The 11,817-nt window shown below is 42.2% G+C and overlaps 2 protein-coding genes across 2 annotated transcripts; both read right to left on the reverse strand.

Moving 5' to 3' along the window:
- Positions 1-1,316: 1,316 nt before the first annotated feature.
- Positions 1,317-4,304, reverse strand: pdxp (pyridoxal (pyridoxine, vitamin B6) phosphatase). The gene is made up of 2 exons (XM_069178347.1): positions 3,510-4,304; positions 1,317-2,420 (listed from the first exon to the last, which is right to left on the reverse strand). Exons 1-2 carry the CDS (start codon positions 4,105-4,107, stop codon positions 2,074-2,076), a joined length of 945 nt encoding a protein of 314 aa, XP_069034448.1. The 5' UTR covers positions 4,108-4,304; the 3' UTR covers positions 1,317-2,073.
- A 2,875-nt stretch (positions 4,305-7,179) lies between these two features.
- LOC138191818 (UDP-glucuronosyltransferase 3A1-like) lies at positions 7,180-10,645 on the reverse strand. The gene is made up of 8 exons (XM_069138847.1): positions 10,580-10,645; positions 10,181-10,344; positions 9,754-9,918; positions 8,907-9,115; positions 8,540-8,685; positions 8,317-8,402; positions 7,589-7,808; positions 7,180-7,487 (listed from the first exon to the last, which is right to left on the reverse strand). The coding sequence occupies exons 2-8, from the start codon at positions 10,314-10,316 to the stop codon at positions 7,220-7,222; spliced, it is 1,230 nt and encodes a 409-aa protein (XP_068994948.1). The 5' UTR covers positions 10,317-10,344; positions 10,580-10,645; the 3' UTR covers positions 7,180-7,219.
- Positions 10,646-11,817: the final 1,172 nt, after the last annotated feature.

Consider the following 11,817-nt stretch of genomic DNA (forward strand, 5'->3'; position numbering starts at 1 on the left):
GGATGTCAGCAGAGTGTAAAGTCACGTCGGTAAAAGACCACGTATGACCTTTTACAAAAAATTTAAACCGCAGTTATCACAGCGGCTTCATTTCTTCCAATATTTGCTGGCGTGGCTAAAACTGTGCTTATTGCTTCATCTGTCGCTGCCACCGCCACCATCGTTGGAACCGAATTTATGGCGTACTTGTGTACTAACAATCGCTATTTTGAGTGTAATAAGTACGTTCACACCGTCGAGTACGGAAGAAGGCGGTGCGCTACGAGTGCCCAGGTGATGCACAAGAAGTGCGAAACTCTGGACACTTTTCACCCTAAACGGTCGCCATCTCGGCGACGTAGAAGAAAGGGGTCGGACCACCGACGTGAAGGATTTTCAAATTAAGGCGTCTGAAGAAGCCGCCGCTGTCCCTGAACACAAAAGCGTTTTGTTTTTTTTCCCCCCCACTACTGCTGCTGGGCAGAAACCGGCGGTGTTTATTGAGTGTGTTAAACAGAGGGCACGAAAATGTGTTATTTTTGGATAAAATAATTAAAGCTGCAGGTGATGTGCTTTCCTGTAAGTGCAGAATGACGGTGTGTGATTTTTTTTTTTTTTTTTTTAACACCACCACCCTGTTCTTGTTCCCGCACTACGCAAGTAGGAGTTCTAATATGTAAGAGTGCTACTTGTTAACGTACTAAAGGGACGTTATGTAACGCGGAAACGCAGAATTAGTACGTCCCAAAACATAGTACGTTGGATGCAGTAAGCCAAAAAGTAGCAGGATGTCCTACGCGGGCCAGCGTGCTACTCTGGCTGTTGGGACCCACAATCCTCCGTACGGCGGGAGATACCGAGCCGCCACGACGGTTGGTGGCTCTCATGCTCCGCCCGTAACGGGAAGAAGAAAGAGCGGCATGAAAAGAAAGCCTGCTTGTTCCAAACCGCATGCTTTTCCCTTTTTTTTTTTTAATTCAAATGTCAACGCAACGGATCATGATGGACGGGACCAACGGGGGCAACGTTCGGGGTGTGTTTTTTTTTTACGATGGGAGTAGTTTGTCCCAGCAGCGTGCACACCGCGTGCAATAGTACACACTTTTTAACGACAGCTGCAGCACGTGCTAAAAGTGAAAAGGAGAAAGTATGCAATTCTGAACGGAAGGAGGGTTTTCCAGACTATAACCAGAGCGAAGACCGAAGCCGTCAGTGGGCGGAGCCAGGCCAGATGTTCTTATCATGCTCGGTGTCGATACGCAGACATCAGGACAAGCAGAAGAAAAGGACATTTGTAATAGCGCACCGTCGTCGTCGCCTTTCACAGATGAACAAAATTCAATTGCATTTTCGGTATTTATTGTTGATACCATTGCTGGCATGCTCTATAATGGTAATCATTGACAACATTGAAATTTCACAACAGTGCAGTATGACCAGCCAACATTAATGTGCTACTGGTTTTCTAGCGATGAGTCTCAGTAAGCCGTTTATTACTCGGATGAGTGACATGACAGAAAGATCAAAAGTAAATATATACACTTCACCTGTTTGACTTGGCATATTGTCATCTTGGTCTCTACCAGAGCCGAGAGGCTCACCGTTTCTCCTCCTGTCACGAATTAAGCAAGGAGAAGTGACATCCAGGAAAACACACTGGAGAAAGAAATTCTGCATCAGTAAGTACATGTCTGCACACAACTCCTAAACACATGAATTCAGAGAAATTCATGGCTTTACAAAAATACCTCTGGATGTCCAAAACCCAATATCAAACACCATCTATGAACTTCATGAACAAGAAAGTGCAGTATATTCATATATTGATATAAACACAGCAACAAGGAACTGCCAAGTCACAAATGGTCACAACACGAGAAGAAACACGGAGGTATGCACTGGATTACTCTTGATTATTTTCACGGAGGATTTTCGTTTCACACGCGTCTCGGTCACAACATAAACAGCGCCTTGTTATTTCAAATCATTGAGAATTGTGGATTGTTTTTTTTTTTCTGCAAATGCTAGACTCAACATTGCATTTGAAATGTAGTAGAAGCAACCTGCGCTGCACACTGCAGGCGAAAAGACTCATCAATTGCTCTGTTCCTCCAGTTCCTCAAAAGCAGGTAGGAAGTCAGCGATGGTGTCTATCACGTAGTCGGGCGCCAGGCTGCGGTTGGTGGTCAGGTCACTATCCCTGTACTCCAGGGCCTCCTCGACCTGAGACACGCCGGTGAGAGTGAGCATGGTGTCGAGGCCGCAGTTGGAGCCGAACAGCATGTCCGTCTCCAGGCGGTCCCCGACCATCAGGCACTGGGCGGGATCAACCCCCCTGAACTGACTGGAGATGCACTCGAACATGAAGCGGCTGGGCTTGCCGATCACGGTGGCCTTGCGGCCGGAGGCCACCTCCAGGGCCGCAATGAGGGACCCAGAACCTGCCGGGGGAGCCAAGGCAAAGAGATTAGATCTCAGTGGAGCTGAACGGACTCCTCCAAATACGTTCGACTACAAGTGGAGTTGTGTGTCTCTCATCAACCCAGAGTGTTCAGTCAGTGATTGGCAGGAGGCCACGACACCTAAACACTTAGTCACAAAAACGTAGTGTTTGATAGCGTGGGAATGCTCGTTAAAAGGTCCTGTGACACTGGATGTGCACGTGCCAGCCAACTACTAATCGCATACAGTGTACTTAAAACTACACCACTGCCCTGCACAGTCGTTTTAACACCTACAGTGGATCAAATTATTTTGCACTTACACGAAGGACGTTCATTACTTAGTAAATTTGTACGTAATCAAATGAGCAGAAACTAAAACCAGGTGGTATTTCTTTGCCTCAGGTTCTCGGCTAAATAATGTGATGACCCCGACGTGTAATCTGCTGTGTGCGCACCATATGTGGTGGGCCCCTTGAGGGTGGTGGGGTACGTAAACAATGCACAGAGTGAAAAGAATGGAAATCAATAGTGGTCCTATTCAGTCATGCGTGATCCCTCACAATAGGCACTATGTTTATTTGTATTTTTGACAACCTAAGTGCGTAGCAAAGCAGAAACGCAGTTTTTGTTGGTGTAAAAGTATTTGGTTCATGCTGGACGTACAGAAGAGCTGCAAACCTCTCTAGTACAGTAGATTGACAGTGATGCGTTTTCACATACATATCATACAATATAGCATGAGGTAGGCCTACATATTACAGGACACCAATAGAGGAGACCAGTGATCCAGGTTACATTTTCTTTGAGCAGGCTATTTTGTTGAAACATGTTTAAATTGGTTTACTAATTTATAATAGAAATTTGATTGAGCTTCACTATGCAATATGCAGCTGTATAACCAACAACAAAAATCTAAATCAGTAAGAAATGCTTAACAGTCACCTCAAATTGAGGCTCTAGCTCAGGGCCCCCTTTAACTAATCTATCCATGTTTGGCAGTATACAAATGAAGAACTGGGGGAAATGAGCAGCATTGTGAGTAACTACACCTGAACTGAATTCAACCGGGCCTCATCACAACCCTACCTGGAAGTATCCTTCCACCCGACAGCGGGTGCCAGGGGTCGTTGTCGGTGGCCAGGAACAGACAGTCCGGGTCCCTCAGGTAGCACGAGGCTTTGGCCAGTTTGAGAAAAGTCAGTTTGTCATCGTGTCCCACCAGCACCGCCTTGACGTCTGCAGCCAGGGGGCAGTTGTAGATGGTGGCGTCCGGCTCGTCCGCCTCCTCCACGCAGGGGATGTCCGCCTCCTGCAGCTCTCTGCGCAGTCCGTCGCAGCCGATGACGAACACCTGACCGCAGACCTTGACGACGTCTCTCAGGTAGAGAGCCGAGCAGTACGACGAGCTGAAGATCTGCTCGAGGATCACGTCGGTGAAGCCCAGCCGGTAGAACTTGTGCACGTAATTCTCCCGCGGCCTGGTGCTGTTGTTGGTGACGAACACTACGTTTTTGCCTCGCCGAATCAGCGAATTCACCACCTTCGCCGCGCCCGTGATCGCCTTCTCTCCGTGCCATATGACCCCGTCGCAGTCGAAGAGAAAGAAGTCCTTCACCTCGAGCAGATTTCTAATCTGCGGACCTCGAATTTTCTGGCAGCCTTTGAACCCAAAGGCGCCTGCCATTCCGGCTTTTTCCTCGGCTTCCTCCGTGTTTCACCTGCTAATGGCGCCCCATGTCAGAGGCCGGTGCATAATGTGGTAAAGACAGCAGCAGAAACGATATGACAACAAATCAATGTCAGGAAATCACATTGCAGAAGTCCTTGGTGCAGTTACATACACGGGCAGCGGGCTACATAAACATTGCCGTCCAGCCACGCCCACGCTGTCAGGACTGACCAATCAAACTGCTGCACTTGTAGCCAATCAGGGCCGTGCCTGTCACAAGTCTTTCAAGAGCAGCAGCCTCTTAAAATTAAAATTGCGCCCTCATTGCTGCTGGCGGACAATTTAAAATATTACATTTTATGTATATGAAAGAATATAAAGTAGTATGTAAAGTATATAAAATGCTGGATTAATAATGAGAAAATAAAACGGATTTCGACTCAATTTAATATATCTATATTCTGCTGGGTAGTTACTGTATGTATAAAACAGCTTCATATTTCACAAGACAAGCTTCTTTTCTTTTTTTTAGATCTTATAAAATCTAAATAGATAAAATCGTATCTGTAAAATAATTACTAACTATCTTTTACATAAATATAATGGAGTAGAAGGTAAAATATTTCCCTCTGAAATGGGGTGGAATTAAGTCAAAGAATAAAGTAAAAAGATGATATTCAAACAAAGTAAAAGTAGCTCCATGATTATTTTTGGAGTACTAATAATCATAGTAATACAGCTACAATATTATGAACGAGATGGTAGTAATTTAGCAGATCCTAAAAACTGTTACGATAACAAGAGTATCTGAATAAATGTCATGCATTATGTAATTTGATTCTTGTACAGGGAGCCTTGGTTTTTTTTTTTAGTCTAAACTCAACCAAGTCTTTTTCTTCAGGTCACTAGATGGGGCTCTAACCCACAAACAACATGGACATGAACTTAAGAACATAGAATGGTTAAAATCCCCAGCAAGTCTAACATGTAGAGTATATTCAGACAGTCCTACTCTCTCTGCATTCGACGGTTTCCCCCATTCTGCCGTCGACTGTCAGAGAAATCACTGGGCTAGTTGACTACCAGCTGTATTCCTCATTTTCTCTTTGAACATCCCATCCGACTCAGCACAATCTCTTGACCTTCAATATTTACAAAAAAAAATTACACAATTCATGCTTCACGGGCAAAACTATTTCATTATAAATCAACTCCCACTTGCTGCAGCTTACTTTGTTTGCATATGAAACTGTGATGCCGTCGTCACGAATGACGTCGTTTTGTTTATGTTGATTTCATTTAGCTTGTTCCTGCAGGATACCTGTGGTAAAACCACAACTTATTGTCATGGTTGTAAACAAAATGTATAGATGATTCAAATTCCAGCCTAAACCAACATTTTAAACAGAACCATAAATTAGACACAGTTGGAATATCAAAATGGCCAAAAGTGACACAATTTGTTACTTTTAGTCAGTTGTATTAGTTGTTTTTTATTGTGTGGTATTATGATCACAGTTTTTTTTTCTATTTTCTGTCTTAGAATCTTTTTCTTCTTACCGCTCTAAATTCCCTGTGTTCTACTTTGCTTTGCTGTATTCTCCTTCCGCTTCATAAGTTTTTACAATTTTCAGTCCTTTCCTTTTTTTTCCCCCCAGTCGTTCTGTCCCGTCATGTTTTTGGCTGCTGTGCCCTGCCTGTTTTGGATTGCGTGCGAGACCGAGGAAGACTCACTGGCACCCGCAACTGCCAGAAAAACAGACAAATGAAATGCAGGAAAGGAATGAAGGAACGGACAGCTGAATGGACAGAGAACAAGCTGTCCTAATTGGTCATTATTTCCCCGCTAATCTATATTTTCCTCCCTGCTAACCCCCAACACAGATGTGAGGAATGGAAGGGAGGACAGAACAGAGAGAGGGGGTCCTCCGAGGCCTGGTATGTTCTCAACAGTGGCTCGAGCACTGACCGTGAACATTGTTGTGTGCTTTTGTGTCTTGTTTAGGAACGGGAAGGAGACTCAATGGAAACCAGCAGAGGAGGGTGTGGGGGTCAGAGTTGAGACTTGCAGGTGCTGCTGGTGGTTAAGATCCAGCAGACCATAACGCTGCCCCAAACACACGCATGCACGCACTCACGTGGAAGCCAAAATTTCGTAGGCGGAGCAGAGTTTTGAGAATTCAGGTGTATCCTATGTCTCTTTTCATACTTGGTTTACACATGTTTAACCAAACCAAACAAGCAAAGCAACACACAAAAACAACGTTAGTTCAGCATGTGTGTGTGTGTGTGGTTGCGTGTATCCTGTGAATCACCCCTGCGTGCAGCGTGGTCAGGTCAAAGCCGCACAGAGGTGTTGGACAATGTGGCGCTGGGGTACAAATGAGATGTCTGGTAGACATAATGGCGCTGGGAGGGGAGAGGGCAGGACACTTGGCACCAGGGCTGTTACCCTGAAGAAAAAAACTGGAAATGAAGAAAGAATATAAAACTACTTAACATGAAAAACAAAATGGAGCAATAGTATTAATGGTATCCCTTACAGAAAAAAAAAACACATGAATTACACATGATTGCTAAACACGTGATCAAATGTGAAACATGTATTTTTCCCATGGGAAACATGTGGTTTTGGAACATTTTCTTGGTAATGCGTGAAACCCAAGTAGATTCCAACTTTTCAGCATGTTTTTACCATGTTATTGTATTTTGCCATATGTGGTAAACATGTGTCATACGTGATCAATGTGTCCTGTGGGGAAAACATGGGAAACTATTGTTACAATTTTTTTTCTTTGTTAAACATTTGTGAATTTTCTTCTGTACAGTCCTTTGTAGCTCTTTTTGATAATCAAACGGAGTATTCTGAAATGAAAAACAGTTATATTTTTGCTTCTAAGGGATGTGGATGCTACGGAGGAATGGAAGTTTGAGTTGTCAGTCTGCTACCAATTATTTGTTTTATGAATTTACAGGTGAACAGCATTGATTAGTTACAACAAGGATGGTTTATTTATTGAGCATCTGCAGTATTTGAGGGCAACAGGAATACTCTTTATTTCAAAGTTTCTCTTATTGGTATGAAGACAGAACTAAAGTGTAAGACTGAAGTGTCTCTGAGGAAACACTAGTGTATTTTTTTGTGTTTGTCCCTGTTATTCTTGTTCCTACACAAAGTCCAGCAGAAAACTACAGGTCCAAGAAGCCCCAGGCAGAGAAGAAGCACCAGGTCCAGCAGGTATCTCTGGTACCAGGGTTGCATCAGTGATGCTGGCCTTAAATGAGTTCCACCTCCACTGTGCAGAATGTGCTCCACCCACTGGATGAGTCGACGGGTTGGAGGGACAGGATGGGATCTGTGGATCCTGCTGAGGGACAAAGCTGACGTCTTGAACCTAGAAAAGAAGAAATGATTAGGAATATTAAAGGAAGAGAGATGGGAAGTCATTACAACTCTGTTTTCTACTGGCATTACAAATGTTACCCATCCACATGCCTGATGTCCTGTATGAGTGTTCGAATGGTGGAGTTGAGCAGCTCCCTGGTGATGTGTGTGGGGTTGATGGTGAGGCCATACCCTTTTGTCTCAGCCCTCACCACATTATCAAACTGGTCTCCAAACAGAGGGATTCCCAGCACAGGAACAGCATGGTAGACTGCCTGTAGCAGGCTGTTTTGTCCACCGTGGGTGATAAAGAGACGCGCTTTTTCGTGGCCTGATTTTAAACAGAAAAATAGAGAAACTTCATTGTAAAGGACTAAAGGCAGTAAGTTAAGGTCTAGAGCAAATTGATAAAACATACAGATGAGAACAGTCTATGTTCCAGGTTTTAAATAATGCAGACCAAACGAGGGTAAACCTAATTTTCAACGAGACATGGGTGGGGACACTTTTTTTATTACCATGATTTGATCTGTACGAAACAATGCACAGCAGGAAAATTACACCACAGAACAGTGACCACGTGATACATCCACAATTTATTCATTCTGGAATGTACTATATTATAGTTTTAATGAGATACAACTTATTTAATCAACATTTAATGCAAAACTTTCAACCTCTGCTGCATTTTGGTTTTGTGTCTGACATGAATCTACCTTGAAATTCATTGTTGTGGTCTCACACTGCCAGCAATTAAAAGCCTTTTGGCAACCTACAATACACTGTAACTGTAACTTGATATTTGTAGAAAAGGGTAAAAAGAAGCAGACGGTTCCTACCTAGTAGGTCATTAATAGGCAGCCAGTCCACTAGCCGGAGATTGGGAGGTCTGTCCATGTGAGAAGGCCATCGCTGAGAGTCATACCTGCAAAACACTGCAGATTAGGAACGTCGCAAACATCCTGACCTTTTTTTTGATTTGGGGATTTTAAATGTTTAGAAAACTTAAAGCTGTTAAAGGTGAGGTGTTTTATGTTTGTATTGATTGTATCGTGCTTTTACCTCCAGAGCACCCCCTGAGGGATCCTGGAGAAGCCAGCCACCAGTTCCACCAGCAGAGGGTCCACAGAGACTGAAGACACCATTGACCCCAGAGTTATGACAATGAAACCTGCCTCTCCAAAACTGGAGATCCATAACTCAAGATCCTGAGGGATCGTATGGGATGGTGTAAGGGCAATAGAGAATATACACAGAGGGAAATTTGCAGTGTGGAGTAAGGCAGGTTGAGAGGGATTTAGATGTGCACAGAGAGAAGAAATAGAATAAAGTAGGAAGGTGAAAGGTAAGGATACAAAAAGAAGCCCGGTTAATCTGAAAACTATAATGTCACAGATATAATTTAGGTATGAGTATCAAGAGAAGAGACCTGCTCCAGCGGCTTTGCCGGTTTATTCAGCAGACCTCCCACCAGCACAGTGTAGGGCATAAGAGGCTGAGGAAACTCAAGAGAAAAGTCCGTGTTGAAGGCCCAGAGTTCAGCTCCTTGGTGGAACTCACCGAGACCACCAAGGGGTGGGCCTGACTCAAGATGGCGCTCAGCTACTTCCTTAAATGTCGACCACACAAGTTCTTGACCTTTGATGAGACACAAGACATAATCAAAAAGCACCAACATTGTATGTCAAATATTTGTTCAAAGTTATTCTGATTTAATTATAATTACATACTACACCACTTAAAAGCTAGTTGCAAATAATGCAAAGCATTCTTTCAGTAAGAAATGGACAAAAGCTGCATGATACCAGGAAATGACTATTTCATATGATCGCACGAATAACTCTTATTTCTCAGATAGTAAGCTATTGTCAATGCAAACTATGTTAGACATCAGCAAAGAAGGCAGATTTTAATGAGCTAGGAGCATGTGTAACCACCCTCACCACATGCACAGCAGTTCTGGTAGAATATCAACCAAAACATGTATGGAGGAAATCACAAATTATAAAACAGCAAGGATTATTGTATTTGGAAGATGTGCTAGTTATTGAATTTAGGTGAAAGTAATTAATGAGAGTAGTTATCTAAAATAACTGCCATCGAGTCAAAGCATTCCAAATATGAGATTTAACATAAAGTATATAAACATTCATGATATCTAAAAATGTGCTAAGGTAGAATATTATTATGTCTGGAGGGCTACTGTGTGGAGGGAAAAAAGTGTGCTATTCAGTAACCCAGATAAAGTGAAATCTTCAGTGTAACAACAGTCTTACCTACGGGAGCCAAGAATGCATAAAAGAGGTTCTTTGCACGACACCAGAGGTCCATGCGGTCGGACAGCTGGGAGCTGAACACTGGAATGTAGGAGACCGGGCTGGGGAGAGCGATGGACAGAGGACCGTTCAGAGTGCCAGGATAAAAAGCTATGTAGTTGACAGCTGAAATAGATCAAGAGTGAAGTACATGAAACTTTTTGAGCTGTTGACAGATTTAGAATAAGAACACTACGAATCTGGCTAACAGTTTGTTTGAATTACCTCATTTAAATAAATCACTTTTATTCACATCTACAATAGGCAAACATTGAAAGTGCCACAGTATTGGTACTGTACATGAAATATGATGTTACTGGAGTAATTTTAAGGATGGTAGTAATTTTGACATAAACCAAAGTGATATAAAAAAAAAAAGCAGATATACCAAGTTTGTGTGCCAGGATGAAGGAACAGGGGTTAAAAGCATCAAGGATGGCGATGTCATAGCGTTCCCTCTGGAGGAAAGCTATTATCTCTTTGTCCCCCAACAGCTTGTCACACTGGAAGGACAGATGCCCCATGAAGTTTAGAAATTCATTAAAACTATCCCTGAGAGAAAGAGAGGAGGAAAAAGAGTGAGAGATAAAGACGGAGAGGAGAAAGAAAGAATCAGTTAAAATCCTTTAAAATGTAACGCAGCTAGAGACACTTATTTTCCAGGAAGGCTTAGAAGCCTCAGAGACAAATACTTAACATCAGTATGACATGAATTTAAGAGTTTGTCTTTTTATTCTATAATTCTTATTCAAGTAAAAAAAAAAGTCTCCTAAAACCTGTACGATACCTTCCCAGTAAAAACTGTGTTTGTTGCTCCAGGAACCAGCTATTGTATTCCTTGATGTATTTTTCTCCTAAGGACCAGGTACTTCTCCTGTAACTGTCTGCACGGCCTGCATAGGAAAAACCTGGGAGCAACAGAAATGGACAATACTTTACAAAAAAATTAGTTATTAAAATATTTTTCTGTGCATGTATGTTTGTGTGTGTAAGTGTACCTGTAATAACAGGGGTGCCCAGCTGAAAGAGCATTCGGACCTCGTGGCCATGCTGGTGTAAGTTATGAGAAATTTCATCTAATAATAAGAAGTGGCTTCCTCCTATGAGAGAGATGAAATAGACATTTCTAAAAAAAAACTGTGCTATCATTAAAGTTTGCAACATGGTGTATGAATTTGCATATATCACACTATTTTCATATTTAATATTTTTTTACTGTTATTTTTATGTCTTTACCTGTATCTATAAATGCTGCTGTAGCTACTTTCTTAATCCTACTTTCTTAATCCCACAAGGGAATTTTTTTCCCCTTGTGGGATTAAGAAAGTATCTATCTATCTATCTATCTATCTATCTATCTATCTATCTATCTACCTATCTATCTATCTATCTATCTGTCTGTCTGTCTGTCTGTCTCTGTCTGTCTGTCTGTCTGTCTGTCTGTCTGTCTATCTATCTATCTATCTATCTATCTATCTATCTATCTATCTATCTATCTATCTATCTATCTATCTGTCTATCTGTCTATCTGTCTATCTATAATACATTTAGTTTATGTAATTTCTTGATCACCAGACTGATGAGGAGGGGCTTATTCTTAAAATAAGTATCTCTATTACAACAAATAAAGGGAACTTAAATAATCATTACTCCACTACTCACCAATCAGACACACAGTCAGGATCTTGGCAGACTGAAACATTGGAAGAGCCAGAAGAGAAAAAGTCCAAAATATGATCCCCATGCTGTTGGTAGAGTAACACTTACGGACCTGGAGCCAAAGTACTCTTCCAATTCCAAAATAAACTGTAATAAAAACCTTCCTGCTAGATTAGAACAACAATTCCTTGAGAGAAAATGTACTGTTTTACCTCTTTAATGTAACAATAAAGTAAGATCCAGTGAGCGACTGTAGCAGACGGCTTCTGAAACAGAGTCCCACGAGAAATCAGCAGGACAAAAAAGATTACCAACAAAAAACTGAGACAAATCACATTCTTGGCAAAATCATCCTTTCACCAAGTT

This window comes from Embiotoca jacksoni, unplaced genomic scaffold (assembly GCF_022577435.1).
Source record: "Embiotoca jacksoni isolate LCO1_2020_lvr unplaced genomic scaffold, fEmbJac1.0.p SCAF_8, whole genome shotgun sequence".
In the NCBI taxonomy this organism is placed as follows: domain Eukaryota; kingdom Metazoa; phylum Chordata; class Actinopteri; family Embiotocidae; genus Embiotoca; species Embiotoca jacksoni.